The 20255-nt window shown below is 37.3% G+C and overlaps 1 protein-coding gene and 1 long non-coding RNA gene across 2 annotated transcripts in view; one reads left to right on the top strand and one right to left on the bottom strand.

Annotated features, from left to right (window-relative positions):
• Positions 1-20255, bottom strand: part of LOC120128825 — a 58181-nt gene that overhangs the window by 2340 nt on the left and 35586 nt on the right. Inside the window, 21 exon segments of the mRNA XM_039146449.1 lie at positions 120-479; positions 558-779; positions 897-1023; positions 1767-1903; positions 1990-2167; positions 2584-3075; positions 3175-3356; positions 13200-13284; positions 13399-13532; positions 13616-13770; positions 13773-13963; positions 14066-14139; positions 14259-14847; positions 15859-15997; positions 16000-16189; positions 16371-16480; positions 17153-17195; positions 17300-17494; positions 17934-18022; positions 18025-18202; positions 18380-18542. Of these exon segments, the coding sequence (XP_039002380.1) occupies positions 120-479; positions 558-779; positions 897-1023; positions 1767-1903; positions 1990-2167; positions 2584-3075; positions 3175-3356; positions 13200-13284; positions 13399-13532; positions 13616-13770; positions 13773-13963; positions 14066-14139; positions 14259-14847; positions 15859-15997; positions 16000-16189; positions 16371-16480; positions 17153-17195; positions 17300-17494; positions 17934-18022; positions 18025-18202; positions 18380-18542 (4033 nt within the window).
• LOC120128826 lies at positions 7888-16927 on the top strand. The gene is made up of 3 exons (XR_005516669.1): positions 7888-7995; positions 9493-9499; positions 16918-16927. It is a non-coding gene; the product is annotated as an uncharacterized LOC120128826 (long non-coding RNA).

Raw genomic sequence — 20255 nt, 5'->3', positions numbered from 1 at the left:
AGTCCATGGTCATACATTTCATTCCTAACTACAAAAGTGACAAAAAGTAAAATGATAGCTTTTTCTAAGAAGAAACATCTCAGGAACACTTTTCCATCTCAAAAAAGGCTACAAGATACCTGACCAGTAGCTTCTTTCTCAGAGTACTCTCTAAGAATGCCATCAGCATGAATAGCTCGGGGGTTTCTAATTCTCTGGAAGGTGCTATTGTTAGTCAAAGCCTCCAAACATTTGGAACAACTAGCTTCAATTCCATCAACGGTCAATGAGAAGAAATCTAATGCTCCACTGACTGGTTGAACAATAAATCCTAAGAAAGCACGACCAATTCCATGAGCAAATCCCACAAAACCCTCCTGTCTGGTACTTTCCACTGGTTTTCTCACAATTCCAGACACCCCAAAAGCAACACCCTGTGCAAGGGCTTCTGTTCCTTGAACAATTCCATCTCGTACTCCAGTGATTCTCCTTGATGAAACCTAAAATCTTGAGTTAGGATCAGGTTCTCAAATTTTTTTAATAACCACTTGCTTAAAAAATGAAAGAGACAGACTTACCTGCTTTGAGCGCAATTGGAGAAATTGTCCATCAGTTGAAAGCTCAGCAAATCCTTTACTCAAAGAAGCCAAGGTCGAACTAGTCATACCAAGTACATCTACTGAAAATAACAAATGAAGAGGGTTATGAATCAAATCTCTCCAAATACGGTTTCCAATTGCAGGAAGTATGGAACTTCTCCGCATGAATCTGTCTTTCCGTATTACCCTCCTCAGATGCACCTAAAATTAAAAAATCAGTCAGTAGCCTGATATTTGCAATGCCTGTAGACTTTTCTCCTGAACTCAACTATGCTGTTTTAGCAGGAAGGGTCATTGCAATATTAAATGTTCTCTGACCTGAAATTTGAAGGCATTTCCAATAGCAGAAAGTATAGGACTCCACACACCAAGAACCCCTTGAGGTCTCTGAGCTGGTGCTGTCTCCAGAGACACTTTCAACCTTAATTCCGAAACATCTATCAGGCTGAAAAGTTCAGAAGAGGGAAAAATAATCATTACAACTCAGCTTCAAACTCCTAAATGATATTCTCTTCTAATAAGCATTTGATGATGAAGATATATTTTATTGACTGAAATAAGTGCTCTCAGAACACTTTTCATTGAAGGAGAAATTCTAGTAATGGTAAACGAGCATTTCATAAAATATTACTCATATAACAATATGTGCGCATGGAATTCAAGTGGAGAAAATGGGTTTTGGCCAGAAATGGGTTTCGAAAATATGTGCATAAAATATTACTCATATCATAATCTTAGCTTCGAAAATATCGGAAGATACTGAAAACAAGAACACTAAGACCCTAAAAGAATAACTTAAATAGTTAACAAAGTCAACTCAACTTGGATATAGAAAATTTGTATGTCTTAAAAGTGGATAAATATGTAGGCTGTAGAATTAGAACATATACAAGTGTAATGTGCACGTGTACTTGCATGCACCATCTAGGAGCATATAGCCCAACAGACGGAGGAAAGTCAACAGGAGGAAAGGAGTTACAGAAACTGACATGAAAATATCATAAACACTATCAATAACTTTATGCTATTTTCCTCCCCCGTGATAATGAATAACAGCCATATACGTAGATTCTACCAAGGCATTGACCTTGCCAACATTGCTGATGCCCAAGTGTAGCACTCAAATCCTCTTCAGTCTATTAACATTTCAAGTTTCTAACTGAGAAAAGATTTGAATATTAGTCTTACTCAACACGTATCTCTGGGTCAACTTGAGTGATGCTTGAACTTTGGGGAATGTGATCTAGCTGAAGATTGTTATAGAAATCAACTAATGCCCAGATGATCGGTTCATGAACATTAAGCCTCCAAGACTTGTCAGTCACCTATCAACATAATATGATCAGTTACGCTATTGTCTAAAGAAACCCAGTGTACCCAAATGCTAAGCATAATGCAGATAGAGCTTTACCCGTATATAGACATACGGATACACCTGAATTCCATCAGAGTTCACATTTCGCATTGTAATAGTCGTCTTAAATACGGGATGATGAATATCACTCATCTGCTCAGGTGCTAATAGCACTGGCATCAAAGTTAAAGGAAGCTGGTTGTCAATTTGCAAATGTCCCAGTATGAGCTTGAACCTAGAGGAAAGAAATAGAATCTCTTAGCATATTCATCTGAAGTACCGAGACAGATAACAGATAGAAGATATATATTTAAATCCAAGACATGAAAATATTTTCAAAGAAGGAATGAAAAAGCCAAGGAATTCAGGAAAAGGATGTTAATTTAAGTCATCTCATATTAAGCAACAGACCGTTTCCATTTATGAAACAAGAGTACACCACACAATAGGAATTTTAAATGCAACTGATAAAATTCAAAGAAGTCACTAGATCATAAAGCACAACGTGTTTAAATAACTTTCAACAGGTAGCAGAACATTCTAAGCTGTGTGTCATCAGAAACATTATACTACAATGGCCAAGAATAAAATTTCCAAACAGCTGAAAACTACAATATCATGCCAAACAAAATCTGAAATTGAAGCTCTTACCTGCTGGTGGTTCCACCATCATAGCCTGTAGAATATGATATAAAGGCTCTGTCAAGGTACACGTAAAAGAGCTCTCTTGGCATGTGGTCCACAAGAGATACCCCAACAACTCCCAATTCAATGATGACTTCTATTGGTGTAACATCAACCTGTGGCTTTCCAGCAGCCATCAGAGGCCTATCTCCATGTGAACTCAACTTCCATGTCCGATTATCAGTAAATCTAACAACTTTTATATTACCTATTTCAAAAACATGCAACTGCATTCCAAGATCTCCTTCACCTGTAGGAGACTGCACAAAACTTTCCAAATTGACTTTCCAGATTCGGTTATTGCAATCTCCATTGATTTTAACATCAATGAACTTTTCTCCATATGGATCTTCCCAGGAAAAAATTGTAGTTGAAAGAGCTCCTAAACTGATCCATGCATACTCACCAAATCCAGATTGGCAAATACTTATTGTTCTATCAAAGGTTCTGTTCTCAATCCTGTTTATTCATGTTTTGACAAGTCAATAAACACCAACATAAACTTGCATCGCCTCACAAACTATCAGTATTTATATCTAGGAAACAATGTATACTTGCCTGATAGGACCTTTGGTTGATCCAAGGCGGAATACAACTATAAAACGTGATCCTTCTTCATAGCCACGTATTTCTACATTCAAAAAAGTCCTTGTACCACCATGTCCCCTCAAAACCAATGAGATAGTATCCTCTTTCACTATTTGAACAGGAAATGACCAATCTGTATCTTCTAGTCTTATCTGGAGATTTCAAATGAATCAACACAATAAGGAAGATAAATTTGATGCATCATAGAGTGCAAAAATGAAGAAAAACAACAATCCTGAAAACCATAACAATAAATAGTTTTAAAAACCAAGTAGGCAAAACTATAGATCATTTTGAAAATCATAAAAGCAAATGAAGGCATCGGCTAGTGGAGGAGGAAAGGTATTGTGTTTAAAGTAGATTTCAGAAGAGCATACGAATCAGTTGATTGGGATGTCTTGATCAAAATTATGGAGTACATGGGTTTTTAACGAGGCCTGAAATTCTTATCAAAAAAAAAAAATTATGGAGTACATGGATTTGGGCAGAGATGGCGGTCTTGGATTTTGAAGTGCTTATCCTCAACATCCATTTCGGTATTAGTAAATGGTTCTCCAACAGAAAGCTTCAACATATCTCGGGGATTATGCCAAGGGTGTTCATTATCACCGCTGTTATTTAATTTAGTGGGAGAGCTGCTTAACCTTTTACTGTCCAGGCAGTAAAGTTGGGTTTGTTTAATGGATTTTAGATCGGTTGCGATGATAGGTCTTTCTCGCTCTCTCATTTGCAATTCGCCGACGATTTGATAATTTTTTTTAGCGCTTTAGAAGGTTAATTGAAGTGTAACGTCCTCCATACCGGGTTAGTGATCAAATTGGGAAATTTTAAAATTTAGTGACCAAAGTAAATAAATTGAATGGTTGAAAGATTTAATAGGAATGTTTCATGTAGGATGGATAAGCAAAGAAGGAAAATTAAGAGGGCAAAGGAGTCTTTTAGTAAGAGAAATAATTAAATATTCCTTAAGGTTATTTATAAACCATGTGGAAAGCATTTGAGAGAAAACAAGGTGTAGAATTATTTGGAGTTTAGTTTGAATGCATATCTGTCTGCATGTTAGAGGGCCGAAATTAAGGAAATCTAGAGTCAAACAGATCAATATTCAGTTCCATATATTAAGGGATTCTAGTAGCTTGTTACTATATCCTTATATATTTATTTCCTGTTTATTTCTTTCTGTTTTAGATAAGATTTGATCCTATTCTAGGTAAGTTGTATATATCCCTAGAAATTAGGTGTTTCAGCATGTATATATTTAGGGGATGTGTAACCTGTTTGATTATTGAAAAAGAAATAAAAAAAAGGTATTCCTCTAATTTCTACATGGTGTCAGAGCATTCTCTGAACCCTAAATCCCTCATATAACCAAATACGGGTAGCCATGGCCTCCAGTAACAGTAGTGGAGATAGCAATCCCATGCCCATTACAGGACACAAACTGAATGGGAACAACTATCTCCAATGGTCCCACTCTGTTATGATGTTCATATGCGGAAGAGGAAAGGATGATTATCTCAAAGGAGTGGCTGCCAAGCCAAGCCAGGATGATGAGAAGTTCAAAATCTGGAATTCCGAGAATAATATGGTCATGTCATGGCTCATCAATTCCATGACAAATGAAATCGGAGAGAACTTTCTACTCTACAGAACAGCAAGGGAAATCTGGGAGGCTGCAAAGGAAACGTATTCCAACAATGAGAATACATCTGAGTTGTTTGAAGTGGAGAGTGTTCTCCATGACTTCCGTCAAGGAGATTTAACAGTAACCCAGTACTTCAATACACTCAACCGCTATTGGCAATAGCTGGACTTGTTCGAGGAGCACAATTGGAGCTGCCTAGATGATGGAATCAGGTATAGACAGATCATTGAACGGAAGAGAATATATAAGTTTCTGATTGGATTAAATAAAAATCTAGATGAAGTAAGAGGAAGAATCTTGGGATCCAAACCTCTACTTAATATCCGGGAGGCTTTTTCTGAAGTCCGGAGAGAGGAGAGTCGAAAGAAAATCATGATGGGCTCTCAAGAACCAATGACAAGTCTTGAGAGCTCAGCCCTTGCTGTTAGAGGGAACTCCTACAACGACCCCAAACCAAAGAAAGGACGCCCTTGGTGTGATCACTGCCGCCGACCTGGTCACACCAGGGACACTTGCTGGAAAATTCATGGTAAGCCAGCAGATTGGAAGTCTTCTCGGTCTGCCAACGACAAAGAAGGGCGAGGCAATTTTGCCTCAATGGATGACAAACCTTCACCTGAACCCACTCCATTCAGCAAGGAACAATTAGAGGTTCTACAGAATCTGTTCAACCAGTCTTTGCATGCCCAAACCTCCACTGTGGTTGGTACTGGGTCCTTAGCCCAAAAAGGTAATTTTTTAAGCGCTCTCAGTGTTAAAAAAGAGACGTCAAATCCATGGATTATAGATTCTGGAGCTTCAGACCATATGACTGGAAATGAGGACCTATTTTCTACTTACAGTCCATGTGATAAACACTTAACGGTCAGAATAGCCGATGGTTCACTCTCAAAAGTGGTTGGTACAGGTTCTATTAAAGTATCAGAGAATATTACACTTGAATCAGTCCTTGTGCCAAATTTGAATTGCAATTTACTGTCCATTAGTAAACTTACTCGAGACCTGAATTGTGTGACTAAATTTGGTTCAACCATGTGTGAATTTCAGGTCTTGGACTCGGGGAAGACGATTGGCAGTGCTAAAATGTGCTCGGGACTCTATCTTCTCGAGGTTACAAATCCTCCTCAAGGCACAACTTATCAGTCCGATTGTCTAGTGTCTGGTAATCCTACTTCTTTTTCTGTCAGTTGTTCTAATAATGATAGTGCAATCATGTTATGGCACTATAGATTAGGCCATCCGAATTTCTTGTATCTTGAGAAGCTGTTTCCTTCTCTATTTCATAATAAAAATCCAAATGAGTTCAAGTGTGAAATTTGTCAATTCTCTAAACATGTCCGTAATTCTTATCCCAACCAATCTTACAAAGAATCCCATCCTTTTTCAATGATTCACAGTGATGTTTGGGGGCCATCTAAACTAAAAAATGTGACTGGTTCCCGTTGGTTCATTACATTTATTGATGATCACACTCGGCTTACATGGGTCTTTCTCATGAAAGAAAAATCAGAGGCAGGTCAGATTTTCAAAAACTTCAACACCATGATACAAACTCAATTCCAAGCCAAAATCCAAATTCTGAAAACTGACAATGCCAAAGAATACTTCAAATTCATACTCAATGATTATCTCTGAGTCATGGCATCATTCATCAAAGCTCATGTGTCAACACCCCTCAGCAAAATGGAATTGCTGAAAGGAAAAATCGGCACCTTCTAGATGTTGCAAGATCTCTTATGTTTTCTACTCATGTACCGAAACATTTCTGGGGTGAAGCTATTCTCACTGCAGCATACCTCATAAACGGATGCCATCTAGGATTCTCAACTTTCAAAGTCCTTGTCAAACCTTACTTCAGTTTTTCCCAAATACACGTCTCATCAACACTATTCCCTTCAAGGTTTTCGGGTGTTCAGCCTTTGTTCATGTCCATCAACATAAAAGGGATAAATTTGATCCTAGAGCACTTAAGTGTATCTTCCTTGGGTACTCTCCAACTCAAAAGGGGTATAAGTGCTACTCACCGGTCACTAAACAGTACTACCACTCCATGGATGTTACATTTTTTGAGCACCAGCCCTACTACCCCAAATCTGATATTCAGGGGGAAGACCAATTTTACCCAGGAATATCAAATTTGGGATATTGATGAATCAGTTCAGCTCTCTCCAAATTCTAACTCTATTTCTCCTCAACACATCTCTCCCTAGAATCTTCATACCAAAATCTGGACATTAGTAATCAACAACTAATAAAGAGTTGATTACCTATTCACGGAGGAGAAAGAACCAAAAGGAGATGGAACCTTCAGCACCTCTGCAGCAAAACCAAGAATCTGATCCTAGTCCAAGATCTTGTGAAGATCCAGCACCTCTGCAGCAAAACCAAGAATCTGATCCTGGTCCAAGATCTTGTGAAGATCCTTTAGGTAATCCTAATCCTGAGCCCTCACAGAGTAAACTAACTGGTGATGACAGTGACTATCCTATTGCCGTGAGGAAAGGGGTTAGAACTTGCACAAAACATCCTATATACACCTTTATATCATATGAAGGCCTGTCACCAAAATTCAAGTCGTTTGTTGCCAACCTCGACAGCACTCAGGTCCCAAATAACATACAAGAAGCTCTTGGATCTCCTGAGTGGAAAGCTACTGTGCTTGAAGAAATAAATGCACCGAAAAAGAATGGCACTTGGGAAATATCAAAATTACCATCGGGAAAAAGGCCAGTAGGATGCAAATGGATATTCTCAATCAAGTACAATGAAGATGGAAGTGTTAATCGTTTCAAGGCACGGCTAGTGGCAAAGGGATTCACTCAATCATATGGAATCGACTATGAAGAAACATTTGCCCCAGTAGCCAAGTTAAACACAGTTCGGGTTCTCCTATCACTAGCTGCAAATCTTGATTGGCCCCTTCACCAACTAGATGTCAAGAATGCTTTTCTAAATGGGGACTTAGCTGAGGAAGTTTACATGGAAATCCCTCCAGGATTTGAGACACCGAAAACTGACAAAAAGTTTGCAAACTTAAAAGATCATTATACGGGCTCAAGCAATCACCAAGAGCTTGGTTTGAGAAATTTACCAAGGTAATAAAGAATCATGGCTATTCTCAATGTCAATCAGATCACACCTTGTTTGTCAAACACTCATTTGCAGGAAAACTGGCTATCCTCATTGTATATGTGGATGACATTATCCTAACAGGAGATTATGAGGAAGAAATCAACACTACCAAAGGTCTTCTAGCTAAGGAATTTGAAATCAAGGACCTTGGACAGCTCAAATACTTCCTAGGAATGGAAATTACAAGGTCAAGAAAAGGAATCTGTGTTTCCCAAAGAAAATACGTACTGGATCTTTTAAAAGAAACTGGGATGCTTGGATGTAAGCCAGCGGACACACCTATGGATTCAACAACAAAATTAGGCACTAAAGAAAATTGAGCACTGGTGGATAAAGGCAGATACCAAAGGCTAGTAGGTAAACTTATCTACCTTTCTCACACACGACCAGACATTGGTTTTTCAGTCAGCATGGTAAGTCAGTTTATGAACAATCCAAATGAAGAACATATGGAGGCGGTGTATAGAATTCTAAGGTATCTGAAGCTAACACCAGGGAAAGGATTATTTTTGAGAAGAATCAAAGAAGAGACAGAGAGGTGTTCAGTGATGCAGATTGGGCAGGATCAATACAAGACCGAAGATCAACTTCAGGGTATTGTACTTATGTGTGGGGAAATCTAGTCACATGGAGAAGTAAGAAGCAATCAGTGGTGTCAAGGAGCAGTGCAGAAGCTGAATTTTGGGCAATGGCCCATGGTATTTGTGAGGGAATATGGCTAAGAAGGGTACTAGAGGAATTAAGAATTTCTAGTGGAGAACCTATGAAGATGTTCTGTGATAACCAATCAGCAATCAGCATTGCCAAGAATCCAGTCCATCATGACAGAACTAAGCATGTGGAGATTGATCGGCACTTCATAAAGGAGAAGATAGAGGAAGGGATGATCAAAATGCTATATGTACCCACATGTCTTCAAACAGCCGACATTCTTACTAAGGCTCTACCAAGAAAGACTTTTGATGATCTAAGTTCCAAGCTGGGGTTAATTAACATTTACCATCCAGCTTAAGGGGGAGTGTAGAATTATTTGTAGTAGTTTGAATGCATATCTGTCTGCATGTTAGAGGGCCGAAATTAAGGAAATCTAGAGTCAAACAGATCAATATTCAGTTCCATATATTAAGGGATTCTGGTAGCTTGTTACCATATCCTTATATATTTATTTCCTGTTTATTTCTTTCTGTTTTAGATAAGATTTGATCCTATTCTAGGTAAGTTGTATATATCCCTAGAAATTAGGTGTTTCAGCATGTATATATTTAGGGGATGTGTAACCTGTTTGATTATTGAAAAAGAAATAAAAAAAAGGTATTCCTCTAATTTCTACACAAGGTTCCATATATTTCTCTCTTCTTCTTCTCCAACCGTGAAGCTTGCAAGCAAAGGTGAGTTGTCTTCTTTTGGATTAATTCTTATGAGTTAAGCATGGTTTTGGTTAATGAAGATTTAGGAAAGATGATGGAGAGAAACAAGGACTTAGAAACTCAAAGAATTCTAAGTTAAGAGAGATTAAAGGTTGGGAGCCATTGAATGAAATCTTGGATTAAAGGTCATAATAAGAATTAGAAGCTGGATTTGACTTGTCATCAAGCTAATTAAGAAGTATGAGGTGATAGAATTAAAATTAGAACAAGTTGGAATTTGAGCAAGATTCTTAAATTCTATATGGAGGATTGGTTTTTTTATGTTTTAGAGGTATTGAATGGATAATAATTAGTTTAAGTAAGAGTATGAAAGTTAGGTATATTAAAGGGAGTAAAATAGGAAGGTTTGAGCTTAAATGAGATGATTTTCGAGCTCAAAATAGGATTTCTGGGCCAGGGGAATCGGTACTCATTCAAGGGGAATCGATACCCCCTCAAACGAATATGAAATTCCACAATGCCAGAGGGGAATCGATACCCCCACAGTAGGGAACCGATTCCCCCCTAAAGAAAAAAAATAAAAATCAATTCCTTAAATTTGCTTAGGCTATTAGAAGTTAATTTTAAGACTTAGGCATCTGATAATCATATTGAAAATTATGTTTATGTAGATATTGAGCCTAATCGAGTTCTGGAACAATCGACAAGTAAGATCGATCGAGGAAAAAAAGGAAATATAGGTGAGTGCATATGCATAGCATGAATATAGTATTATATTCAGTTCTAGACTTGTGATAAGTCTAGATTCAATATTTGATACATGATCACATTCCATATTATGATACTTGACATGAATTCATATTATATTCATTATGTGACATGAATATGCAGGAAAAGTTATATGAATTATGTGATAAAGGTATGGAAAATGAAATGTTTATGTGATAAAGGTATGAAAATGATATGTCTATGCGATATAAATTATGTGAATTGTAAAAGCCCATGTTCTGTAGATGAGAACTATAGGTATAATTGGCATGCCAAGGGTAGAGGGTCTACGCGGTCATTCGGGATATATATATATATTCTTTGGAACATTTGTGAGTTCTTTTGAGACACATAATTGATCCTTGGCATATGTATATGATTCTTAAGGAATTTATATGTGGTCCTTCGGGACAAATTCTACGCGATCCTTCGGGACAAAGTTCTACGCGACACTTCGGTGCAATTTATACGAGCTGTGGTGACAACATAGTGCACAAACTCGCAATACTCAGTACCTTAGGTTCTCAGTATGGTATCAGGGGTCAATAATCTTCTTAATACAAATTCGTGAATGCTAATGTAATATGCTTAGGGTAAGGATCATGGTGATATAAACTACATTGATTAAGTATACGATTTCATCTCATTTCATATCATTATGGCATCTTCATCCAGTTCCTTGCTATTATTATTACATTGCCTCACTAAGTCGATGACTTAGCGTGTGAGTGTTTCACGCGTAGGATCCGAGAAAGTAGAAGATACATGTTAAGCAGCTGACAACATTACTCATGCAACTATCAGATCAGAACAACCTAATCAGTAGGTCATTTTGTTATGTAAATGGGTGTTGGCGTGTAACTAAAGGGTTAAGTTGTGTATGCTCTGAGTATTTTGGTAAACTTGTATTAATATGTATATTATCGTATTTTCTTAATATAATTTTAAGTATTTTGCTATTATTTGTTAAGAGTAATGTTTGAAAAAGGTAATGTGACATCTCGGATTCGTATCCGGGTCGGGTACGGGTTGGGGGTGTTACATGAAGAATATTGAAGATTTTGGTTGTCTTTGAGATGTATACACAGCTGCAATTAAATATGTCGAAGAGTAAGATATATGGTATTAATATGGAAGAATCAACAGTCAAAGAATGGGCAAATTCAATTGGGTGTATGTTTGGTGTTTTTCCGTCGGAGTATCTTGGGCTTCCCATGGGTTCCAGGCGAAACTCGGTAGCTTTATGGGAGCCGATTCTTAAGAAATTTTTTCAGAAGCTAGCTGGGTGGAAAACATCTATGTTATCTCTTGCGGGGAGGGCTGTTTTAGGAAAGTCTGTTCTAAATATGTCTTTGTTCAGGATGTCATCTGGTGTTCGAAAGAAGTTGGATTCACTAATGGCTAACTTTTTGTGGGGGAGCTCGGCTTAGAGAAATCGAACCCATTGGGTGAATTAGTCGACAATATGCAAACAAAAGGATTATGGGGGGTTTGGGTATCACGGATTTAAATCTGATGAATAGGGCCCTCTTAGGGAAATGGGCCTTCAAGTTCAATAGTGAAAAGGAGTCTTGGTGGAAGCGGATGGTGTGCTGTAAGTACAGCGTAGATAGAAGGTCGATTTTGCTGGATAAGAATCTACCTTCCATTTCTTCTTGGCTTTGGAAAAAAGTAATTAATAATCATTGGTCGAACGATGCTTTTGGCCTTTGCTTCCACAATCATCTTATTTTGCAAGTGGGGAAGAGAAATTCCATTCTATTTTGGCACGATACATGGATATGCAACATTCCATTGAAGGGAAAATTCCCAAGACTTTTCACTCTGTTAGTAAATCAAGATGGGGTCATTGAGGATTATGGTTGTCTAAACAATGGGAATTGGTTCTGAGATATCCAAATGAGGCGAAATATGCTGGATTGGGAAGTTAAACAATGGATGGAGCTATTGTCAATGTTGGATAGTGTTAGTCTTGGATCGGAGGATGATGATTGTTGTGTCTGGAAGGGGAACAGGTGGGTGTATATTCGGTTAAATCGTGCATTAGTTTAGTATCAAACTTGTCCGTTCCGGATTTATCTTCGTCGAAGCTGGTTTGGGTTGGAATTGCTCCTCTAAATGTCGAAATCAAATGGTGTTTGAGAATGGAAGGTTGGATCAAACTCTTCTTTTCTTTTGGCCAGGTACAGGGTGGCTGCTTAGTTCTCGGTGAAGAATTTGAATTTCTTTGTTTCACTAGATTGTCTTGTGGGAGACTTAACTTTGGCTGATTTGCACTTTTCTCCGATGAAGAAAGTTTCCAAGACTTATGGTTTGTGCCTCCCTCCTCGGGGTTTTCTTTAAAGTGAATGTGGATGGGGCTGTAAGTAGTGACTGGAGGCGTAGTGGTATCAGTGGATTGCTTAGGGATGTTGATCATAAGCAGTTGGGGTATTTCTCGGAAGCGACCGGTCTAGGCCCTCCCGATTCTTGTCGAGTTAAAAGCAATTCAATATGGGTTGAGTCTTTTCTTGGATTCGGAGTGGAGCGACAAGGGGCGTCTTATTGTAGAAAGTGATTCTTCTATTGCTTTGATGTGGATTAAAAACCCGGAGGCAAGCCCGACTTCTTTTGTTCATATGGTGAAGGAAATCGCCAAGCACGTGATGAATTATAATGTGACTATTAGGCATATCTATAAGTGTTTTAATTGTGAAGCAGATAGTTTAGCTAAGTCGGGCATAGGGTAATGTGGGAAGTTATGGATGGGGGGAGGTTGAGCGTTTTGGGTGTTTTGTGAGGATGGTTTGTACTTGAAATGGTTTTACCTTGTTTGTACTATGTTTTAGAAATAAAATTTTTGGGCACTCTTTTCCTCCTTCCAATGTCCGTTGAGAGATATATAGCTCGACGGTTATGAAGGGGGTTTAACGAGGCCCATTTCTTATAAAAAAATCATAACGTAAAACAAAATTGCAATATAGGCCTGTGTAGGTAAACATGAAATGAGATAGGCATAAGTATTATCCCATAATATCACGGCACACCACCAAGACGTGGATAGTTTACAAACACGGGAAGTGAGGTTTTAGGCATCCACTAACCTGAAGTTTATCTGTCCCATCGTTCTCACAATGTACAAAGGAGATTCTTGTATCAGATGCGCGGAGAATATTAGATTCATCTTCACTGCTTAACTTAATGTATATGTCCCGACCGAGTCTGTTTGTAAAGGTCATGTATGGCCGGACAGTAATCACCTACAAAAATTTGATTGAATGAATTTCTTGTATTCCTGGTAACACATACATTTTTAGAGCACTGAGTAATATTTCTACCTTTGTAGGGACAGATTGATAGGGGCAGGGCTTTGCAGAAACAAAAAGGTGCATACATTTTCCATCAGCATTATAAGCATAGAGATCCACAGAGCCATCCTGCAGAGTCGGGAAAAAGGAAGTGCTAAACAAAAAAATTCTTTTAAGATATGGCTTCTAATTACAGTTAATATTTGATCTACCATGTCCACAAGGGGAGAAAGATCTTTAGCGGTCCCGAAGTGCTCATTGCTAGACTCCGTAATTGCTACACACAGACCAAACAAATTAAAGTTCAATGATGAGGCAATTGTGTGACCACTATACATTTCCTCATCAGTTATTTCCTCAATGATTCCTGTATTTTCTTTTTAGCACGAAATGGGAACTCAATCTTTCTTGTGCGTTTCTTCCCTCCCATATCAACAAGCCGGTATGTAAGTGGCGGACATCTGGAAACTGAAAACCAGTAAGGAGCATAGACTCTGATTATTTTTGACAAAATTGTTTGTTCCTTGTCAGAATTATGCTCAATAATGAGTTGAACTATCCTGCATATACCACAAATATTGAAGGCATTAGATCGGGGAAGATTTTGATTTAACATATTCAAGAGAATTCAATTTTTTAGGGTAATCCAGCATATAATAAACCTTCCAGAAATTGAACTTCTTAAGCTTATTGATTTGGATGGAATTTCACAAGGATGAGATATCAGAACAGCTTCCTGTAAATCAGTAGAAGTTAAAAGAGAAAATAGACAACAGAGTACGACAGAATAGACAGACTTGATGGGCACCTTTACATGCATTATAAACAAAAACTATTGGATTTTCCTAAACTCACATTTAATGTCATCCATCCTCTCTGTGGAAGTAGTGTGAAGAACAAAGGATTACGTATATCAGCATTGTAAATATTTACAGTTCTTCCAGGGTGAAATATTCCTCTGGAGCAGGCAATGAAATGACCACTAGGTTGCATCTCAAGGATAGAATATTCAGCAGTAAGAGGAAGATAATTGGAGATAGACAATGGGGATTTGACCACAAGACTCCAGTCCATGATAGAATCGGAACGGATGTCTTTTGATATCTCTGTTGCTTGTATGCCTAAGCAAAACCATAGTTTATGTGCAGAGGCATTAGAAGAGGTCTCAATTAGCTGGTTGCAGCATAGCAATTCCTCAGACTCGGTGAGAGCTGATACATATATCCCAGAAGTGCCCTTAGCTTTTTCAGAAACCTCCCGTTGACCAGGCTTTTCAACTACAGAGCTCCAAGAATACTTGTTAGAACCATCAAATTCTGAAGGTCGCAACTGGAAAACAAATGGTCTAGACTGATTTAAGGCGGATAAGGGAAGAGGTACTGTATCTCCAGGTTTCAATTGGCCCAAAAGTATCTCATTGGTTGTGTGAAGTGATATTTGTTTCCTATTCCTTATCCATTTCCTTTGCCTCGCAGAATTCAAAGATATTGGGGAGTCATCAGACCCGGGCCATTTTAGGCTTTCTACATCTGGAGCATGAACCCATCCACCAGCAGTACTAGCAGATGGTGTATCCAAATGCCAATCATCTAGCCAATCCCAACCCGATGGTAACTTGACACCAAAAGTTTCCTGCAAGGTTGGGGAGGAGTCAAAAACCAAATTAGACCTCATCTTAAAGGATAAGTAGGTCCTTTTTTTTATAGAAATTGAAGGCCTCATTAAAAAACCCCTTCTTGATAGGATAAGTAGGTCCTGAAATATCAAAATACATTTCTATAGACCCTAGAACAAGAACAGGCTTTAAAGCATGTAATTATGAAAGATGTGCAGCAATATAAATATAAAGACTACTCCAGTATCAAAAAGTTATACAGATATCATATTTACGTATTGTCAGGTATTAAGTAACCTTATTATCCGGGACAAATGCAATCAAGTGGAAGGGGAAAAATGTATTGCATGTTCGTAGAATTAGAGACAAAAGCAATACAAGTAAAATAAGATGAATATATATCAAGTGATCATTTTTCGAAAGACAAATTTCTGGAGTACTGCAATGGAAACAATGTTCATTGCTGATGTAGGAAAATGATAAAGGAGGCATAATTCCCATAATTCAAAATACTACCATAGCTAGAGGTTCTTCAAACAAAAACTTCATGTTAAAATAATGAGCATGTTAACATGTGATTTAGATAAGGCAGCAAGAAAAACTAGTTATGCTAAAAAATGAGTTACTTACAGCTAAGAAATTACTAATTAGCTTACCTTCTGGGAGCCTCCGCAATAGGGCTGATCTTGATTCAGTTGAACATTACAACCCACCCACCCAATATTTGGATCATAAGTTTCAGTTTCAAAGAACTCATCTGTCTGAATTCTGCTACAATCAAGTTGAGCACCTTCAGGTATTCTTAAATCAGTAGGCTGCTCCATAATCTGAGTGGAAGACTTTGGTACAAGACATAAATCAAGAATGAAATCTGTGTTATTATGCACAGAAACCAGTGACCTAATATTTACATATCTGTTGCCATCCTTCACACTAACTTCACCAACCACAACATCATTGCCTAAGCGCCAACAAGCAGTGGTGCCGCATAGTTGAGTTGCACAGTAGTCCAAGGTCCTCCCATGCTAGGGCTTATCTGAATGAATCCGAATTTTCTGCCACCGACAAAGGGCTCACTTGTCTCATCAACATCAGATTTTGATGACAAAATTACAGCACATCTCAATCTCCCACTTGAATGTTTCCTGCTCCCATCTACTTGAGTGGTATTCTACAAGAAATAGTCCATTTAGGTATCACAGCTGTTGGAATCCCTTGAAAATATTTCCTCTTAAAACCTTGGATTAGTGATCTCAAGTACCAAGTTACACACACACACACACACATATATATATATATAAAGATTATCTCAACAAGTTTTAAAATAAGAGAATTACATTTACAGTAGAAACTGGCAAGGATAAGTCCATCCACATTAAGGAATTGGAGTAATCATGCGAACCATCGGGAGTATGCATGGCTATCTGATTCAGAGGAGCTGAGAAAAATCCAATAGCATCACCTGTAAAAGAACTTGTGGATTCAGCAATGAAGGTATGTAAAGTAGGAGATTATCTGGTTCCTAGAGTTCCTCTTTTATTCTAGACTACAAAAAAGATACTACTTGAGTTGCTTTTTTTTTTTTTGATAAAAAGGAAGGCCCCATTAAAAAAACCCCTTCATTTACTGTAAATGGACTTACTGTTATCTTTATCAAAACCCCAACAGTTAAATATTTTCATTCCCTTTGATGCTAGCATGTCACTTCGATTCAAAATCATAATTACCTTGGGTCAGGAAAACAGGTTATTTTTTATCCAAAAGTGTCATATATCAACGTTATTAGAATATATACAATCTTTTTTATTTTATTTTATTGTATATGTATTATAATACACAAAACAAGTTCCTGCAGTCATAGAACGTCTATTTGGTGCACAATTCATAAGCTTGAGATAGTAACCTAAAGAAGTCCTGATGCTAGTTGTATAACTATTAAATTTACCACATATTCTCATATCCTTTGTCCCCTTATCACATTTCTGATCGTTCTCTCAGCGATACAACAAATGCAACAACATTAAAATTGTTTAAGAGTTGTGTTTAACAGCTTAATGATTTGGAATATCATATATACATATCCAAGTTAAGTTGTCGCCTGCAGAATGAATAGGTTGGCATATATATCTAATACCTTTTCCTACATCAGCAACAATTAGCTCCACTGTATACGAGTCCTGTGAAAAATCAACATTATAATAAGGGAATATGCAGAAAAGGAGAAGCCACATTACAAATGCACAGGGTCCATTAAAGAAAGATGAAGATTATTCATACGTACTGGGGAGTCAACTATAAAGAAAAATATTTCACTCCAGTCAACCAATTCAATATCAGAAGACATGTTACTTGAGATGCGTCCACATGTCCGTGCACTTTGTTGGTGATGCAGTGATTCACTTGGAAGGCTATGGCTTGGAGAAAGGCGAACAGCCACAGTATACTGATGAGAACTCAATCCCTCAACTCTGGGTAACTTCATCAAAAGCGTGCCAACAGACCATGAAAATGATCAAAGTATTTGTCACATTATAGCTAATAGGAATAGAAAGTGAAATGGAACATAAGTGAACTGAAAACTGTTTCACAGTCAAATTTCTATAACTTGCCACGATATCCCAGAATCTAGAACTTCATAACTTTTAAAATCAATTCAAAAATAACCAAGTATGCCTTCAGGTTCAATCATCGTAATTTTTATTTGTAACTTCTAAAATTGCAAAAGCAATCCAATAACATTCTCAACAAAGTTAACCAAAATAATAGGAAAAATGAAATTTCAATTGAACACTGATTTATATTTGTAAACATTTTCCTTCTTTACATTAGCTCATACATAAATCACAAAGTTTGTAACAAGAACAAAGAAAGTCATAGTCTCCATCAATAGATTGAAAGAGATCAAAAGACTATACCATTGCATCTGCTATAATGATTGTTACCATTGTTCTTATTTTCCTGCACAGCTTTCCTTTCAAGTGAGAGTCCGGCATATTTCTGAAGCAGGAACTTTTATAGGCTTCGTATCACCAGCCGGCATCATAGTAATATCCGAGAAACCTTTCCTCTCCATGGCACGAACAAAAATATCCTGACCAAGTTTATTCTGTGGGACGATGTAATAACTTCTTTTTTGGTGAATATTAACAATCGATCTTGTTGCAGAGGTTGGAAAACGTGCTTCCTATTTAAAGTAATGTAAAGAAGAAACTTTCAAATCCAAAATTCAATATAAAAGAAAATTTTCAAAACTGAAAACAATAGAAGATAAGAAAAGAGCATTCATATCAGCGCGATATAGATATCAAGCACTAAAAAATAGTGTATTATCAGAACATTCCAAAAAATAGCAAAAACTTACTGGTCTTTTATAATATTGATGAATATCACCAAGATTATTCCAGCTTGCATAAGCTTGAATAATCATATTAGCATTGGACACTGAGATATTCAAGTTGAGATCCCTGGTGGAGGTGAAACGTAACTGAGAAGCCGCTCCAGGGGAGCTAGGATCATACTGATACCTGCAAATTACCATAAATTGGGCCAGGAAAGTTAAAAACAACAAAATAGAAGGGTGAGAAAAGTAGTAATAAAAACAGATGAAAGATAAGATAAAGCCAAAAAGGAGCCAAGGATCATTTATTTCATAACTACATGGCTGGGTAAAGGACAACACATTTTTGGTAAATAGGAAGAGGAAGATGGTAAGAGAAGCTTATAAATTCATCCGCTAAATATGAACTTATAGAATTTTTATTACCAAGAAAAGGCTTCAGAAAAACATAAGTACTTAAATATCAAACTTCAGTATTCAAAACTTTAGTAAAATCAAAGATAAATATCAATTGCCAAGGATAATTGCTATTTTTCCAGCCACAACACCATTTCCCCTCGGGTATACTTTGAAAATTGAAAAACATGTTTCATAAATAGAAACAAAAAATTGTTTAATAATGAAAATATGGCAATACGTTTCGTACCTATTTTTTCAAAACAGAAATATGAGAAATAAAATAAAAACATCCTACATTCTACATTAATACGGACACAAATCAAGGTCGGAGATTTGATATTTAAAAAGTTGTTAAAAAATATTTTTTGAGTTTTTATGGGATTAAACCACCTATTTTTTATAATTTAGAGTTAAAAAAACTCTTGATTTCAACTTTTCCAATTTTTCCAAGCATCATTTTGTAAAAATAATGAAACCAACTATTTTTTCTATATTTTTCAGACATTTTCGATTTCCAAAACACTTTAAAATTTTCAATCAAACACGTTTTCTTTAGAATTTCCATTTTCCAAGAAAAATGAAAATGAGCTCGATTTCTTAGAACCAAACGGAGCCTTATGGAACAAAGGAGATATTTTTTTATAAGAATGGGAGGTCTAATTAAAAACCCCTTTCATAACCATGAAGATACTATTAGTATCTCGACAGACATTGGAAGGAGGAAAAGTGTACCTCGATTTTTATTTAAAAAACTGCACAAGGGTACAATGGGGAACAAGGAACCTAACTAGGGAAGGATTCCCACACAACTAATCCAAACTAGGATCAACATACAAAACAAAAAACCAAAAGGAGAATAATCAACCAATCCCTAATTTTGCTAGTTCACCCGCCTCCCAATTAGAACATCTTTGAATGTATTTTACAATAACATTTCGATCCAAAACTAATGCAGCAATCTCTTTCATTAGACCTGCAAAGAGGGTTGGACAAGATCCCGGGTTTTTTATCCAATAAAAGCGTTAGCACAATCATGCTCTAGAATCAGTCTCCCCTTAGACCCCCAAGCCGACTCAACAAAGGAAATCAGACCAGCTTTCACAGCCAACAATTTAGCCAGCCCGGGTGGACCAGGTCCAACATGAACCGGAAAGGAACCCAGCAGCGAACCACCCGAGTCTCGAAGCAGCCCACCAAATCCTTGGGTTGACATACAGTCGACCAATTGACCCAATGAATCCTCTTTTTCTCAACTGTATCACCCCATAAAAACTTGGCCATTATAGAATTTAGGTTCTTCAAGACACATGAAGGCGCTCTGAAAATTGATAAAAAAAAATCGGTAAAGAGCTAAGAACCGATTTAACGAGCACCACTCTCCCAGCTAGAGAAAGGGATGTTGCTTTCCAACAAGTTAGTTTCTTGTGAAACCTTTGTATAATGAAATCTCATAAAGAAGCCGAGTTCTTTTTGGCCCCAAGGGGGAGGCCGAGATACTTCA

The sequence above is a fragment of the Hibiscus syriacus genome, unplaced genomic scaffold (genome assembly GCF_006381635.1).
Source record: "Hibiscus syriacus cultivar Baekdansim isolate YM2019G1 unplaced genomic scaffold, ASM638163v2 tig00110482_pilon, whole genome shotgun sequence".
Taxonomy (NCBI): domain Eukaryota; kingdom Viridiplantae; phylum Streptophyta; class Magnoliopsida; order Malvales; family Malvaceae; genus Hibiscus; species Hibiscus syriacus.
The sequence above is the reverse complement of the archived record's forward strand: the minus strand, read 5'-3'. Positions and strand labels throughout refer to the sequence as shown.